Genomic DNA, 18,148 nt, shown 5'->3' with positions numbered 1-18,148 from the left:
AAAACCCCAGACACAATTTACAGTAAATACACAAACTCAGCATGGGCAGGTTATTAAGTCAGTAGCCACAATTTTTCACATTCATTCCTAATGTAGCACATCCTCACAGCTTCAAATGTTAATTCAACTTAATTTTATTTATATAGCTTTGAATCAAAGCAACAGATATCTCAAGGTGTTTTGTATCAGATGTCCCTATAAGCAAGCACGTGGTGGACAGTGGGAAAGAAAAAATCCCTTTTAACAGGAAGAAACCTCCAGCAGAACCACCTTCAGGGAGGGCTGTCTGTCCGTCATGACCGGTTGAGGATGAGGGCATGGAGACAGGACAAAGGACACACAAGGACACACTGTGGAAGACAGCCAGAGATTAATATTGACTAATGATTACGCAGAAGAATAAAATGGAAAGGGGGTTACTCCCACTAGGTTTATATCTGGGACTCTCCACCATTTGACCTTAGAACTGAAGAAGCTTCTCGGATGAGAGGTGAAACGTCTTCAAGCAACTTAAAGAAGTCCAGACGCTTTTCTTTGCAAGCTCCTTTGACTACGATGACCTGGATGACTGAGAACCTTCACAGACAAAATGGAAAGCCCTTTATTGTCATTATACATGTACAACAAAATTGTGGGTGCTCCACATCAACTGTGCCAGAAAAAAAATATAAATAAAATATAAGTAGTAGACAGCAGGAATCAACAGCAAAAAGAAGAAATATATACAAACCAAGAGAAATATATACAAAAATAAGAGAAAGGCACACATTAGAGAAGTAAAAGAGAGTTTAAAAAAAGGTGAGTGAAGAAGAAACACTCAATACAATTATGGGAAGCCCCTAGCAGCTTAGACCTATTGCAGCACTAAGGAGAGGTTTGGGATCACCTGATCCAGCCTATATGCTAAGCTTTACAAAGAAAAGTTTTAAGCCTAATCTTAAAAGTAGACCGGGTGTCTGTCTCCTTAATCCAAACTGGGACCTGGTCCCATCGAAGAGGGGCCTGTTCGGGTTGCTGTAGCCCTGTTTTTTCCGGTCTGCATGTCAAGTATCCTTGGGCAAGATACTAACCCCAAGTTGCTCTCCGATGCATCCATTGCAGTGTGAATGTAGTTAGACAGCACAAAGTATAGAGAAAGGGCTTGTGTGACTGGGTGAATGTGGCATGTTGTATAGAGCGCTTTGAGTACTCTGGGAGAGTAGAAAAGCGCTATATTTGAAAGCTGAAGGGTCTGCCTCCCTTCTAGGAACAGCATGTAAACCTGCAGTCTGAGAGCAAAATGCTCTGTTATGAGGGTCAATATGGCACATTCAGATCTTTAAGATGAGATGGGTCGTGATTATTCAAGACCCTGCTTGTGAGAGAAAGGATTTTGAATTTGATTCTGAATTTAGCAGAGAGCTAATGAAGAGAAGCCGCTATGGGAGAAATATGCCCTCTCTTTCTAGTCCCTGTCAGCACTCTTTGCCCTACCTTTGCCCACCTTTTCCCACTCTTTTTCTCCCAAATATTGGCCCTTTTCCCAGGACAAGTCACTTCATTTCTGTGGTTACTGCAGAAGTGAGTTGGGGGGTGATGCTGTGGAAAAGTGATACTGTGTCAAACATTGAGCCAGTGCATATTTATACAAGTTATTCAATCCAATTCCATGGTTACTGTTGCTTATTAACATTCATTCATTGTCATGTGTTGGTTAAGGCACAGCCTGAACCCACAGTTAGCCATGAAAAAATGAAGAGAATGCTTTGGCAACAGAGTACAACCCAAACAACAGTAACACAAATGACACACATCGCGTGGTTTCATGACTCTGTTTCATGCAGCAGAGCAAGCGCACTTGCTTTATTAAATCCAGAGATTTTATTTGGAATGTTCACTGCTATTTATATCAGGCCAGTATACAGTTTTTTCCATAACAAACAACTGACTACAATTAATAAAACACACTATATTAGTTCCTGTACTGTAAGGGTGGAGTATTATAGTTATTCATACTTCCTCTACTATCAGCTATCCGCAGGTTTCTAGAATTTCTCACCCTCTAACACACACACACACACACACACACGCACACGCACACACACACATCAATTCAGCAAGCCACAGGTTTCACAGCTTCATTACTCATTCAGGTAGTATTATAAATCAAGTTGAAGTGAGAGGCACACTTGTACTAGTGATTATTATTTATTAGCCCGAAGACAGGACACTGAATACTAATACAAACTGACAGGCATTATATTAAAAGCTTTAAAAGACACCAAATATCTGCCCTTACAAGCATTACAGTGATAACTCTCATTCATAAACTTCTTGCATAGATCACAAGGCTCTGATTATACCCCAGTGAGCCAGAGAAGTCTTTTTACTTGTCTTGTCTTCTCTTTGCAATGAGAACAGTGCACACTGCATTTTATATGAATGGATTTGACACTTAACCCTTAGTCGGGGTTAATGCAGAAATAAACTTACAAACAGTACAAGGGCAGACCTTGACGTCAGAGTCAGCTTTGTGACATTTCCACTTCATCATCGCTGCCCACTGCTTTGACACACACTTTGAAGAATGCTAAGAATGTGAATAAGACCTTTTAGGAAAACTGAGTTTGTACTCCACAATGTGTCTGCATGATAACAGCATTAGATATAAGACCCTTTAATTATGACTCACACCACCTATATAGACATGATAAGTCTAATTCTATCCCCTATATTTATATATTCTACTGATTGCAAAAAAATGTGTTTCTTTATGTTTCAGGGGTAACACGCATAGGCACAGAAGATGCTCCAATTCCTCAGGATATTACCATTCAAGGACCTGGCATCGAGGCAGAGCATTGTCTAATCATCAATGAAGGTCTGTGTTGGTTCACTTTCTCTGAAATGACGTCATAATTTTGGCAGGCCCCAGAATAAACACAGCTCTATTGTCTTTTCCACACTGGCAAGAGTGCTTACATCTTTACAGCATGTCGTGGGAAAGGGGAAATGACTCCTCCTTTCATTAGCAAGCTTTTAATCTTTGTTTTTGAATCCTAAAATATTACTTCAAGTAAAATCCACTGAAAGCAAATCTGTGATTATATTTGGCATTTAGAAGATCTGCTCAATACCATCCCAAGTGCAATCATTGTTATTTTGTTTTTAGAAGATTATTCTGACAAAACAGCAGCGGAAGAATAATAAACTTTCTCAATCCTCTAAAGCCTAAAATTCTAATAATGTAAGAAAAGAAATATACTGTTTAAAATGAATATAAGACTGAGAAAGCCATCGAGCTGGATACCTGTTGGGCTTTTTATAGAATAGCTGTGAGGAGAAGGGAGGAACTGGATTATTAATTACGCTGTTGTTTTTGTTCTTGTGTGAAGCTTTGTTTTAATTACAGTAAATCTGAATAGTGAGTACCTTTTATTAACAGGGGATATTGCATGCTTTCAGAGGATGCCGTGTAGGAGCGGGATGATTAAGGCAGTTATCTCATGTCGGAGTGTAATGTTGGAGTGAATGGTAGTTCACTGTTACTCATTTCCCCTGACTATCTCCTCATTATCAACAGGAGGGGTGGTGACCCTGGACCCCTGTGGCCACCTCTGCAGTCTTGATGGAGTCCAGGTCACTGTACCAACACCACTCACTCAGGGTAAACTCTACACGCACACATGCGCACAGTGTAGGTCAGCCTGCTCTCAGGAAAAGCCTGTATACTGCACATTGGTATCAGCATACATGAGGATACAGGCCTTTTCACATACACACACTTTGAGATATTGCCATCTACTGGTCCTTATTAGTACTGGAGTTAATTGAAAGTTGACTTCATTGCTGACTGAGATACTTAGTATTTCATAACTGGTGTGCAACAGAGAGACAGTGGTTAGTTTTCTGGGGGGGGGTTTCTTTTATGGATTGGTTAACTCACATTCCAGTCTATCTGTGTGACTCATATGGGCACAGTTGAGTTTCTTCATGCAAACAACAGGTTGTGCAATATGTTTGTGTCCATGTACATCTACACACATGTAGTCATGTGAGTGTATTGATGCATTTCGGTATGTTTGTGTGTGTGTCTGTGTGTGTATCTTTGGGTAATTCGTAGTGGTTTGGAACAGCTAGCTCCTACAATGAGTCACAGCTTCCAGCATCTGCAGAGCATGCAAACCCTTTGGATTGTTATTGGAGACTGCAGAATGTTCTCAAAAAAAGAAAAGAAAAAAAGAAAGTGTAGTCACCCAAAGTTAAATGGATCTCTCTTCTTATCTTGTTCTTCATGCCCGCCTACGTAGACGTGTCTATATTTTGTCTGCGAGTATCTTAATCTGTCTATCTCTGGCCTTTCTTCCCTCTATTCTTTTCACTTCTCTGAATTGCTCCGTCATTTATTCAGTCACAGTATGCTCTCCCATTTTCTCCACAGCTTTGTCCTTCTTTCACCTTTCCCTGTCCTACTTAAAATGACAAGCAGCACACTCACTTGTCTGTCCTTTCTGTTTACAGTTTTCTCCTTTTTCTTGTGCCCTGGAAAAGGCCTGGACGGTTTAAGTTAAACATTGACAGGCCTATTTAACTTCCCGCTGTGCCTGGCTGACTCAAATATTGACATCATCTTGGTGGGTCCACACACAAGGCTGAGGCACAGCAAAATAGCAGGGGTGGGGAAAAGAGACTAAAAAAACAAGACAGGGTTAAAAAGTCAGAAGAGTACGCGTAGGAAAACGATAGTAAAAAAGGAAAAAGATTGAGAGCATCTTTTATCCACTGGCCTCAGTTGCCTTGAGTTGGTCGAACCACATACACAGACACTCATGCACACTAGTCTGGAGATGATTAGCTGTGTTTAGGAAATGATCTGTTCTGTATTTTGGAATTCAGAGCTTGATCTGGAATCACATCAGCTGGAGGACACTTGTAGAGTAGCAATATGTTTATTCAACAGAGGTGGAAACGACAAAGGAAATCATTGTTGAGGAAGAAAGCCGCTGACAAACAAACTCCACAAGTACATTGTTAGTTTATTAATAAGATCTGTTAACTGGAACATTACTGCTTTAGATCTGCTCCGTGTTTTTTTATTTTCCATTTGTCCAAGATTTCCACGTTGTTATTTTTTCAGTTCACATTTCAGTGGATTTGTAGTCATAAAACTAAGTCTCTCAACATTTACACTGGAAGGGAGCAGATGCAAATCTATGCTGCTGCACAAAACACAGGATGCTCTAATATCTGCTCTCTTGTTTTATCTTATTTTACTGTGTGCACAGGATGATCGCAGGATAAAGGGCAAAGTAGCTGTCCACGGGTTCGTGTCATGGTAGAAATGCTTGCAAATGAAGCATCTAAGCAAAACAGACTAACAACCTTTAACCCAGACAGGAAAGCACAGTCCTCCCTCTTATTTTATTTTTTTCTTATTTACTTTTTGACGTTATCTTTCTCAGTCAATACCTTCCACTTGCATACTGCATACCGTTTCTATGCTGTTTTATCATGAAGTCTAAGCAGTCACTTCTTCATTTTAGACTCAGTAAGTCCGACTCTACACACTATACCTGCTTTAAGGATAAACCAGCGGAGTGATTTTCATAGCAAAGAGCTGTTGAAGAGGTAGGTAGACAAAGAAAGCTTTAGAGGTGGGGGTGGAGGGGGGTGTCTACTAAAGACCTCATTGCCGAATTGTCTTTGAACTAACCGACTACACACAGGGGTCGTGGCGGGTAATGCTGTTACATTAAGCTGGTCTTTAGTCACGTGCACTCATCAGTTTGCTCTTTACAGTGTCACTTCGGTGTAAGAAACCATCACTCGTTATATTTACCGTGTTATAACTTATTCCCTGTGGTTATTTATTGACCTGTCCTTATCCTCCTCCCCCTTTTTTTACCGACATTTGGTACAGTCCCGGGTTCTCGTGGATGGTAAATCAGTGAACCAACTTTCTTCCACACTGAGTCAAGAGGAGGCGGAACATCACGGAGGAGGGAGGCAGCACAGAGGCGGACAGTGGTGCTGATATATAATCTGTCTGTATCTGTTTTGCCTGTGAGGGAGAAGTTTTTGTAGTTCTTGTCATGATAAGACGCTGAAGGAAAACAAATAGCTCGAAAAGGTTTGTAACGGATTTTATTTGCTTTAGAAGTAAAGTAACGTTGTAATTTACTCAGCCTTTGTGTTAGCAAACCTCTGCTTTACTGAACTTTATTCATCTGAAGCACTTTGTGTTACACAATGTTTCAGAAACTGTTGTAAGAGTTGGGAAATATTTTAGAATGAAAAACACACGTCGAGCTTTAAACTATGACGTAGGCTGTTTCTCTGTATATCTAGCCTATTTAATGTGAGGATGAGAAACGCAATTCATAGCTTATATTCCACTTTCACTTATAATATCATCATACTGCTTGGGCATCTGTTTGTTTATGTATGTGCTAAGGGAAATACCTCTTTACTCTGAAGCATATGCAGCATGCTCTTTGGACTGAATGACCAGTGATCCCGGCGTTAAAGTTATCAATCGATTTGTGCACTGGCTTATTTACAGAAAGCACACTAGTGAGCACTTGTGCCAGCCAGGGTAAACAGCATTTGCTCAGCAGCTTGATATAAAGGTAAAAAGTCCTTCTGATTGGTTAAAATGATTCAATTCAATTTGATTTTTTTAGTCTAAAGGTCAATAGTATTCACACTGTTACTGAACTGTTACCTGATGTGCTGATCTTTGCTTGTTGCTTGCTGGAAATGGCGAAACACTGTAATTATTGCACGGGTCAGTAAATCACGTGCATCATTATTACAGCAGGTTAGAGGTGTGATTCACCCGTGTTGCTCACTTGGTGGTTCGTTTTCTTATTTTTAGCCAGATTCTGGCAGTGTTCCATCACAACTTCTTGTCTGCATCTTTTTAATGTAAATGAACTTTGTGTGCCTGTCTCGTGGTTATAAGTTAGCTGGTGAGTTCACGTGCATGTGCCAGTGCAGATGTAATGTAGCTCATGGATAGAAAGGCAGACTCAGTGGTCAGGATACCTGACACCTGAAAATAAAACCTCCCTCTTTGTCACGGATGTTATTATCCTCACAAATCTTTCTGCCTGCCCACCCCCAGAACATTTGGATTTTGCTTTTTCCAGTTTTACACCGTAAAATGGATGAAATGTATCTTTTTTTGTTCGCTTTATTCTTTTCTTTAAATACTTGGTGAGAAATACAGTTAAGTAGAGGGCTGTTAAGAGGTTATTCACAGGTCTGCATTCTTTGCTTGAGGGAAGTTGATTATTTGTTAATAAGATTTGAGATAGAGCAGACAGAAGGCAATCCTGAGTTTGTGAGGAGACAAATTAGGCCTGTGAGTGTGAGCATGTGAGAGACGGAATGACTAATCTGCTCTGACTCTCCTGAGAAACACCAGTCTGTCTTTTCATGGTGTTACCACTATGCCCTTGTGCCTGGGAGAGGGTTAATTTGTGGTTTTGAGGACAATTTCCTCTCCCACTGGGACCTGTTTGTGTGTGTATTCATTTCATGAGTGAATACATTCAGCCTGAGATTTAATGTCAACACCGTGCATATTCTAGGGATCATAGCCAAGATAGCATTTGTCTAATATCTTTCAAATTTGGGGATAGTTTTAGTTGACCTTGCATCACCATTGTTGGGTATGATTGCCATGGATGTCACACCTGATCAAGTAGCAGGTAGCTGGGTTTCATGTGTTTGCACCTTTGAAATTGGTTTATTTTTCCTTGTAGCCTAATGGTCTCAAATTGGCAATTCCGCCTCTGATGTTAACCAAACAGAGAAGCAGATTTAAGTTTCTCCTCCCATAACATTGTGGCGAGAGAGCGCAGATCTACATGGGGACAGAAATTGGCTCCAGGCGTACAGCTCAGGCTCCATCTGCGTCCTCAAAGACTCTGAGGTCTGACTTTGTAGATTGCAAACTTTAAATTATCCCATAAATGTATATACAGGCTAATTTCAGCTTTTGTTGTTGCTGGAAAGGGTCTGTTCATATGTGTGTGTGCGGGGAAGAGTGCATGCATTGGGGGGAAGGGGGGGGGGGGCAAACTTAATTTGCTGGTAAGCAAGTGAACACGTGAATGAGATTAGAGCAGTTTTTGTTGTGGATGGTGTCTCTGTCGATAGTGCACCCCCCCCCCCCCCCCCCCCCACCGAAGTTATTAAAGACAGCAGACTTGTATCACAGATAAATTTAGATGTGAAATTTTTTTTCACATGGAGTTTGTTTGCCCTTGTTGTGTAGACTCGTATCTTCATAGCTATTTGTTTATGCTGGGGGTCGAAATGAGGAGAGAATAATTAAGAGTTACTTGCTAGCTAAGGACATGAGAGGAAATTAGAAAGACAGGAGGGTCGGGGCTTGTTAACAAATCAAGACGTCACACGTTACCATACACTTTAAAAGTGGCTATTGAGGGTAGGAAATTAGATTTTTACAAGCGCTGACTGCTGTGTGTGTGTGTGTGTGTTTGTTTGTGAGCCCATGTCTGTGTTTGCCGTTACGCTAAATACTGAGAGGTACTGGGATTCATTAGGCAGACCCTGTTACAAGGCATGTTCCAACACACACAGATAGATAGACGTTTTGAAGATTTACACCTTTACTCACGTCTGGCAAGGAGAAGCGCTTATTATTAGCTCTTACTCATACTCGCTGACACAGTGTGTGTGTTGCTCTCAGTCTCTTCACGGAGGCCCTACATCTTTTATCGGTCATGATCCCACTTCCTCACAGGTTGTGGCCAAACCTGCAAGCTCATGTTTATATAAGTATGGATTTGAGAGCTTCACAGTCCAGCTGTGCAGACTAAACATTTATTACACTGTTTTCGGGTGTGTGTGTGTGCCTGTGTTGCCCACTTCACATCACAGCCGCAATCGGATCTCCCCACTATGCTGAGAACTGGGTGTATTGAGAGGGGGGGGGACTGCTTGTGAAATGCTCTAAGGTAATATCTAGACTGGCTCGACCTCTTTCATTTCAACTGTAATGCTCAATTCGGCTATTAATGCAGCTTTTCTGCCTGAGATGTTTATGAGACTTGACATAAGTGTGAGAAAGAAAAGGCAACAAAAAATGAAATGAGAACGAGAGAAAAAGAGAGGATGAAAACAATCTGGATTTTTTCCATTCAGCCTTTTTCCACACCCCCCTCCTCTTGCCTCAGTGGTTACGTCTGACTTCAGGTCCAAAGAATCTGATGTAACTGAAATGGAGCTATTAAGGAGGTGCTTTTTTAGCCTCTTACACATAACGTTATGGGGGTTTTACTGTAACAGGGCTTTTCGACAATGGAAGTAGAAGAAAGACCCGCATTGACCTGTTGATTTAAGAAAGCTGGCCCTCAGCATTTCTTTCCTCCTTGGCTCAAAAAGTGCGTCAATTCAGTGTTTTTATTCTTTTATCCTTTTCCTCTGTTTTTCCCACACAAGACCTCCTGTATCTGTGTCAGCGCCGCTCTTCCTCTCTGTTGCCATCTCAAGTATTTGGACAGCTGTGGCTGCCTGTGTGTATTACAGAGGTTGTGACCCTGAGATCTTGTTTAATACCCGGCCCTCTCAGGCTAATTGATGGCCAGGGCAAACACAGTCGTCTGCTGCGCGTGCGCAAGTGTGTCTAGCTGTGAATAAACACCCAGGCTCACATGAATCTACTTAAGACTTACCTCTTCACATATGCGCTGTAATGTGGATGTTGTAATGGTGTATTCTGTATCACACTAGCTTCACATGTTACCTGGTTACCTGCAGATTTTGCATCATTTGTCTCAGTAATTTGAGACGTCTGTTTGTGTTTTCCCTTTCAGGTTATTCTTTGTGTCTGGGAAAATCCTATTTGTTCCGGTTCAACCATCCTGAGGAAGCCAGCAGAATGAAGAGCATGCTTCCCCAAAAGAGTCCTGTATCAGCTTTAGCCTACAACACAGGTACATCACACAAGGGGCTGACCCTGAGCTGTGCTTGATCCCTCTTTGGTTTGTCTCCTCTGTGTCTTAATTTTGCCATTCCAGAATATACATGTAGGCCTTTTTGATTATTACTTTACTGGCTTTTCACTTCTTTGCCATCTTCAGTGCTCCATTAGATCCAGCTGCTGATGTAACATCTGCTGCTCTTCTCACTAGTCACTTCACTGTTATGTCAGTATGGAGTTACAGATAGTCACACTCCAGATGGGTTACATCCAATTGGAGGACCACACTGACCCAATTTAACGACCTGGTTGAACCATAAAGAATGTAAATAAATTCAGATTTCAAAGATTGGATGTCATCTAACTGACTGGCAGGGGGGGAAAAGCGGAGAATGCATGTGAGCTCAACTTTTCTGTGCACATTAACCATGGCTGCTGCCTGAAAGTGGTGGGAGGAAAGAGTCAGTGTTAGGGTGGGGGCAGGTGTTTCTGTCAGTCTTCTCATATGTCTTTCCCAAATGCACTTTCACGCACATTCCAAAACCTAAAATTCAAAGCATATTGGAATGTTTTGGTTGTATGGTGTCTGTCCATTGCCACGGCGATACATCTGGACTCTGCTATCTCTTAGGCGATTTATCGAGTGCTCGAGGCTGCTGTATTCAGTGGAAATCCCGCTCTTTAAACAGGCAGAAGGTGCTTATTTCTTCCACAGCTTCACGCACGTGTGTTAGGAAAGATTATTATTATGGGCAGAGATATTCTTCACCGTCACCAACCCTTATTTTAAAGACGTCCAACTAAAGACAAGGCTCCCACACAAACACAACTGAATATGTTGGAGCAGAACAATCATGAAAGGAGAGAGTTGATGCACACCAGCCCTCCGGTGTAAATCTGCCCATGTATGGACACAAACACCCTGTGTGTGTGTGTGTGTGTGTGAGCATGCCTGCATTTTTCTAGATCTTATGATGTCTTTCACCTTCTGCCTCAGCTCACTCCACCATGTAAGGGTTTGACATTTTCTCACACAGGCTTATATTCATCTATAATCTGTCTATGCACTTTTAGGTGCTCCAGGTTCTCGCTTTTTTTTACACATGGAACATACAGGCGGAGCCACAGTTGCAGGAAAGTGTATATATGTGTATGTGGGTGTATGTGGTTGTTAAACACTGGGTGGTCTAAGTTTGAACATTGTAATAGCTCCTTTTCCACATAAAGCCACAGATAATTTTGAAAACTGGGCAAGGTTTGAGCACATTACTTTACCCTAAGTGTTTTCACCTGCTTGGCCTTTTTCAGAAGATATTTACTGTTTTCTTTTTGGAATTTTGCACCAAAATAGTACCGGAGCTATCAGGCAGACTTACTTATACTTAGCATTGCTGCCAATCTTAGCTATGCTATTGAAAGAAAATGATAGTTTATTTGTAAATCCAGCAGGAAGGAAGTAAAAATTGACTCAGCTGAGGTTTTGAGAAAAAAGACCTCCTCACTGCTGAAGCTACTTTAAATAAAAGACTTAAGGAAGGGCGGGGGGAGCCTCATGAGGGTATTCCAGAATATTTTGTGGTTTATCTCATCTACAAAATCCTATACTGAGGAACTGAACTCGAGTTAAACTGTTTGTCTTGGATCTAATGGATGGTTTTGTGTGAATGTGTATTTGCATGCAGTTTGTGTGTGTGTGTGTGTGTGGGACAGGATTGTTTCCTATTCTCAGGGATAGGGTTAGTTGTGGATTGTTTGGTTTGAGTTTGTTCTGCCAAGGGTCCCATTTATGAATAGCTGCAGGTTTAACTATACATAAATCTCTCCCTCTCTCTCGCTCTCTATTTTCATTCGCCACTCCCTCTTTCCTTCCTCTGTCTTCACCTGGCTCTTCACACATAATTTCCATATTTGTTCTCCCTGTTTCTCTTTCCTCTTTCTGTATCTACTTTTCTATCTAGTCGTTCGATAGCTTATGTTTATGTTTAACCTAGCTTTCCCATGTTATAGATTCATTTTCTTTTCCATTTAATCTCTCTCCCCGTCCAGACTACCTGAAGTTTAGCAGTGACTATAGCCATGCAGTTGTGGGTGGCACCAGTAGTGCTAGGGGCATGCGATCAGCATCTGAGCTTCGGGACTTGATGGACACCCTGCAGCGTAAGAAAATTGCCCTTGAAAACAGCCTGAGAGCCAACGGGAATGCCAACCCCTCCTACTTCAGTGTGACACAGGTTGGTCATCCTTTAGCTCCAACATTACCTCTCAGGGCACTTTAACAGGGGTTGTGAATGATTCTAGCTGATATTCACTCATTACATGAACCAGTTGTTACATCGTTGCATTCTGCATTGTGTTCTCCAAACACAATTCTGCACATATTCATCAACACATACATCAATATCAGTGTTTCTGTAATTTATATTACACTGTAAACACTTGAATCTAATAAAGCCTGAAAATGATCATATTTGTGTATTTCCATTTCTTCATTTGTTTCTGTCTATAGCTTCCACAGGAGAACTGAATTCTTATATATTTCTAATCATACATTTTTTTCTTTTCTGTCTCCCAGTCTCCCCCCACCACACCTGTCTCCAGTCCTGCCACATCTCCATCAGCCTATCAGGAACAGGCAAGGCGTTTCTATAGCTCCGATCGTCCTTCTTTGTCCTTAAAATCTGCTCCCCCTCTTTCCCCCGGGCGACGTTCCGACCCTTCTTCTTCTTTGGCCTCGCGCTCTTCAGTTGGCCGCAGTCAGGACAATTTTAGCACCAGCGATAGCCGACGACTGCACAGTCAGAGCTCCTCTCCTTTACTCTCCACCTGGAATGGTGGGGGATCTTCCACTTCTGTTGCCAGTAGTGAGAACTATCTCCTCTCTCTTCCTCCATCTTCTTCCTCATCCCGCACTCCATCTTCTGGGGGCGCTGCCAGCATGCCCTCTAGCCCCCGTCTAGGACGTCGCACCTATGGGAACCAGGGGAACCAGGGGAACCAGGAGCCGACGCCCACTAGTCGAACCAGGAAATACTCAGCAGGTTCGTTGAGTGGGATGACAGCAGGAGGACACAGCCGCTCACTGCCACGCCTCTGTCCCTCCCCGTCCCCCCGTGACAATAATAATGGAGTGCTAACTTTGTCAACGCTGCCTCCACGGCGGTCTGATACTGCTGGGGATTACAAATTTAGCAAAGAGCATTACAGCAACGGCCAAAACGCTGACCTCAACCACAAGTCTAGTCACTCCAGTCAGCAAGCTGCAAACAGGATTAAAGGCCAGACCACAGCTCAAGGGGAAGGTGTCGTGTCGATCTCCCTCTCTTCCCCTAGGACCTCCTCCTGCTCCACCTCCCACTCCATCTCTTCCACATCCACATCCACTCCACCAGATGTAACAATCCCATCCAGGGCAGGGGGCTCCTCTTCTCCTCGTGTTGCCAAAAAACTCAGCCTAACCTCCACCAGCTCAATAGGCTCCATCAGCTCTATAGCTTCGAGCCCTCCAGAACAAGAACGGCTAAGCAGCAATGACGCCTCCTCAGGAGCAGAAATGTCTGTGGCGGAGAAAGAAACACCAGGAGTGGGCCTTGAACTCACCGTTGCACCGGGACTAGGACTTAGAGAGAGGAGTTCTTCATTTGGGAAGGCCGGCCTGGAAACTGGAATTGGTCTGGGGGAGAGGAGGCAGTCATTTGGCAAAGCAGGGGTGACCCCGCCAGGGGGGTTCAGGGAAAGAAGGGGGAGTATCAGCTCCCTAAGTGGGAAGGAAGAACTGACAGACTACCACCAACGCCAAAAAGAGGAGAGACTCCGTGAGCAGGAGGTGGAGAGACTGGTGAGTTTAATTGCTTTTAGCTTCTGTATTTAAAGCATTGTAGCTGCTGTTTGTACTGTGCCATTTAGTATTTGCTTTTTTTTTGACTTATCATCATAGAGTGCATCCTCCAGCTAAGCTTATTCAGATAGACTGAATATAGGCAGGAGAGCAGGGTGTTTAAGGTTTAATGTTATTTTGTGCACGCATACAAAGACACCAAACATGGAACGAGTGTAGGAATGCTTCCCTGCTCCTTGCGCTCTCAAACATACTCTCCCAGGGAGCTTAACACAGGCGCACAGTGAGGTTCACCACTTGACAGGTGCTCATGGCAGTTAGCCCATACTAACAGCACTATTCTTAACCCTGTACTTGGATTGTGTGTGTGTGTATATGTGTTCATATGAGGTTCATGTTTATGTCAGTCATCTGGAGGTCCACCCAGTGTGGTTTGCTGTGCTAAGGAGCCACAGAACACATCAGTCAGATGTGGGTAAGAGAAACCAAGAAGATTACAGAGTTATAGTGTAGCAGGTGGATAAACACATATTATCAACATATAATGACAACCGATCTCGTGATCCCTCTCTTTCTATTTCTCTGTTTCTCTCAGCCATGTTCTCACAATTAAAGTGTCTCAGTATCTCTGATTTAAAGAACACTTTGACGGTGGCTTTTGACAAGCCTCCACATTCTTATGAGCGTGGTTTTGAGCTTTCATGATGTGAAGATTTTCTCTTTTGCCGGTTTGAAGATGGGGGAATGAATTGTGTTGCAGTGTTGCACTTAATTGGGTTGAAACTATTTCGACTGCCTGTTTTAGTGCGTGCCCTGGTGTTAAATATCATCGATGATCCACATTATACAGGGAGTTATAATCACGTGCATCTCTACTTTAATCAGATGACTAAAGGTGAGATGTAGCAGCAATTGTAGTGTTTCAGTCTAGCCTTATTGTCTTGTATTTGTCTGCCCCCTAGTGGTATCTTTAGAAAATAGAATTCTGAAACAAGAGACCGCTAAAAAAGAAAGCTGAAATTAATGTCTGTGTTAATTAAAGGCACACAAACCTTTTAAAAATGAATTTAAAGCAAGGCGTGTTGTCCAAAAATTTCCCAGCTCGTTTCCTGTCTTTCGCTTCTTTCACCGTCTTTCATTTTCGTGCTTTCTCCAGCTTTCCTCTCATATGTCTGTGTCTTTGTCCTCTCTTCTTCTTTCTGTCTCTTGCTCTAGTTGACAGCTGATTACTATAGAGGCTCCACAGAAGCTTATGCCCATTAGAATAGCGCAAGGTGACAAACTGACACGGACACGTTTTGTGCCAGCTCCTGGTTCATGTTACGTGTTATAATTGGGGTTTGTATGTGTGCATGGTAAAATGTGTTCGATGCTTTGTTATATGTGGATTCTGACATAACTGTTTAACTAAGAAGCACTATAAAGTGAGTGTTTCGTGCTTTTCCTAAACACACAGTTAACTATTTCATGATTTTCACAATCCAAATGTCACCTGGATCCGATTCTCTCCTTGTGAAGAATTCCCTGGAAAGCATCTTGTTTCCACGGTGACATTCATAGACACATTCCTACTTTGGAGTCAAAGCCGGTTCTTGTGCACACTTATGACCATGGTTGACAGCTGACCACCTTCTCATTAGCTCACTCTTTCTCTCTATCACTCACACACACACACCTCTGTCCATTTCCCCCCCTCTCTGTATCTAATATTACTAACACAGGCTGGCTGTGGGGCTCATATACGTAACCCTTGAGAGAAGTAACTGCTGAACCTGCAAGAGGGCATTTTTGACTCTCTGCAGCCTCCGTAGTGCCCCACATATAGCTATGCACTGGCAGGGAGAAGTGCTCACTCCAGGGATTCTCAGTGAGAAGAAATGTTTCTTCTAAAATCTGCAAATATTAGACCAAATTAGATCCACATACAGGAGAGGGTCATGCTGAATACTAAGTAAACGCTACTTTTCTTTATTTTGGACTAAACGGAAAAAGTTTTAGAAGGACTGACTTCTGTGATGCTTCCCGAGGTAATACTATTATTTAAAACTTGACTAAGCTCAATACTATAGGGTTGCATTGTATTTGTGTAAAACTTCAGCAACATGTCAACATTAAAAACGTGATCTTAAATAGTACTTGCCATTGCATGCACATAACCCATACACGTGTGTGCCTTTATGTTTGCCATCATCTCAGGAGCGACAGCGGCTAGAGACCATCTTGTCTCTTTGCTCTGAGCTGGGCCGAGCTGAAAGGGACGGAGGCGCCGCAGCCACAAGCTCCACTTCAGCTGTTGCAGACCTGCAGAAGATCAACCAGGAGCTTGAGAAGCTGCAGCTGACCGACGAAGATGATGACACGCCTTCTGTCTTTTCCGACTCTTCAGCTGTTAGTGGAATAGTCGGAAACGGGCACACAACCTCCCCTGGATCGGAGAACGGTTACTATGATGATGACCTGCAGGTACGACGGAGGCGTAGCAGCGGTCACCGAGACAACAGGGCCGAATCGCCTGCTATCAGTCTGCGAAGCTTTGCCCCCACACCTTCACCACGTGCACATAGGACAAATGAGGTATAAGACACAGGACACTTATTTTGTGACTGTTAGAACTTTATGCTAACACAGAAATGCCCTCCATGTGTGAGTGCAGTATCACTGAGGTGCTATCAAGAGCAAAAACAAATGTTATTTGGTGTATAAGATGAACTAGTCTACAGAACCGTGTTTGTTCAGTAGAATCATATAACTTTTGACCCTCATTCAAAAAAGTAGGAGAAAACATAAATTTAAAAAAATATTCCGGTAGTATAAAATAAATACAGTGAAATATGCAATGCCTTGATGGTCTACAGACTTTAGTCACTCTGAAGACTTCATGCAAGAGAATATTCTGTAACATTAGTCTCTGTTGATTTGGTAAAATGATAGATGTATGTTTTTTCTTCTTCGTGCACCTTTGACCTTGGTCATCTTACTAAAATATTAATCAAGATTTATGCAGGAAGTGTTTAGCCCCCCATTCATCCTGGAAAACATAACAGTGACAAGGATCCCTCCTCCTAATACTTAGAAAGTATTGACACAAACATCCTACTCAACACAGATGGGACATATTTACAGTCCATTTATTAGATTAGAGCATGCTAAGTGTTAGCATGAACTGACAGCAGGCATTTGTGTGTATGTATGGAGCCCATACGCTTTCCTTTCCATTTGTGGCATCAGTGATTATTATTACAGGTCTCGCAGATATGTCAATGTAAGTGCATGTTAGCAGGAGTTAAATCAGCGACTACATTGATGATGATGTTACCAGGCTCTAGAGGATGCAGCTCGCCATCGTGGACAGGACACGATCCCTTCAGAGGAGGAAGTGAGGCGCGTGGAAGAGGAGAGAATCCAGGTCCTGAACAACATGGAGGAGCTTGAACAAAAGATCAAAGAGCTGGACAATCAAATTGAGGAATCTGCCCGAGAGGTATATAGACGATGATGATATTTACTTTATTTATTGATTGATTTATTGTCAAGATTAACAAAAGATGAATGAGAATGTTTTGATAAAAGCACAGATATAAAGTATTGGTTTAAAACTGAGCGGTGTGTGCGCGTGTTTTGTTTTTTTTTTTTTTTAAAGGTCGAGGTTGAGCGAGCTCTAGTTGAAGCTGAGCAGGAGTCCGAGATAGCAGCTCTTCAACACGAAAAAGATGCTTTAGAAGCGCTTCACAACAAGATAGCTGACCTAGAGACCCAATCCCAGCAGGAAAAAGAAAAGGTATTCAAGTTGATACACTCAGAATGGGATGCTTACAGACCTCTTTATCATCTGTAATCCAGCTGGGTTAAAAGTTAGAGGTCCCTTTGAATATGCTTAACTTTGCCTTTGAATACATATGGTCATCAAAAGGGGAGAGAAATACACATTAACATATGGAAAAATTCTTTTAGGTGTTTGAAAAGCCATCTCCATTCACTCATACAGCCTATATTTTTACTAGCAACATGCATTGAATGGCATTAAAAATACATAGGCAACTGAGAGACCCGGGCGGTAGGTGTTAATCCTTCTCATGCTCTCTCTGGTCCAAATATATATCTGCTAAGACTGTCCGGGGAGTAGCGGTCATCAAGTGATCCTGTTTGGCAAGTGTAGGGAAGCAAGTGTGCCTATATTTTTTCTACATTTATAACACCATATGATATTATTGACAGAGTGGGAGGTGTAAGCGGATAAATGGACGGTATTTCTGGTGTGTATCCGTGTGTGTGCGCGTGCTTTGGTTTGGCCTGTGTTCGACTGAGTCCTGGACTCACTCTGAAATTTCCATGCACCGGCATCTGCCAGCGGAAGAAGTTAGGGAAAGAAAAGCGAGCGT

General features: G+C 42.4%; 1 protein-coding gene across 5 annotated transcripts in view; it reads left to right on the top strand.

Annotated features, from left to right (window-relative positions):
- Window positions 1–18,148, top strand: part of phldb2b (pleckstrin homology-like domain, family B, member 2b) — a 40,825-nt gene that overhangs the window by 6,074 nt on the left and 16,603 nt on the right. For 4 of the 5 annotated variants that reach the window (XM_085363000.1, XM_085362999.1, XM_085363003.1 and 1 more), the window contains exons 4-11: window positions 2,762–2,860; window positions 3,563–3,646; window positions 9,828–9,947; window positions 11,981–12,165; window positions 12,507–13,769; window positions 15,966–16,343; window positions 17,089–17,250; window positions 17,410–17,547. In XM_085363000.1, the coding sequence (XP_085219126.1) occupies window positions 2,762–2,860; window positions 3,563–3,646; window positions 9,828–9,947; window positions 11,981–12,165; window positions 12,507–13,769; window positions 15,966–16,343; window positions 17,089–17,250; window positions 17,410–17,547 (2,429 nt within the window). Of the gene's footprint in view, window positions 1–2,761; window positions 2,861–3,562; window positions 3,647–5,835; window positions 6,110–9,827; window positions 9,948–11,980; window positions 12,166–12,506; window positions 13,770–15,965; window positions 16,344–17,088; window positions 17,251–17,409; window positions 17,548–18,148 lie in introns of those variants that run through there. The other variant, XM_085363001.1, reaches the window with a different exon arrangement.

Source organism: Diplotaxodon limnothrissa, linkage group LG9 (assembly GCF_057381915.1).
Source record: "Diplotaxodon limnothrissa isolate DT_005_m linkage group LG9, D_limnothrissa_male_GT1.1, whole genome shotgun sequence".
NCBI classification, from domain to species: Eukaryota; Metazoa; Chordata; class Actinopteri; order Cichliformes; family Cichlidae; genus Diplotaxodon; species Diplotaxodon limnothrissa.
Note: the sequence above shows the minus strand (reverse complement) of the source record. Positions and strands in the feature narration are given on the sequence as shown.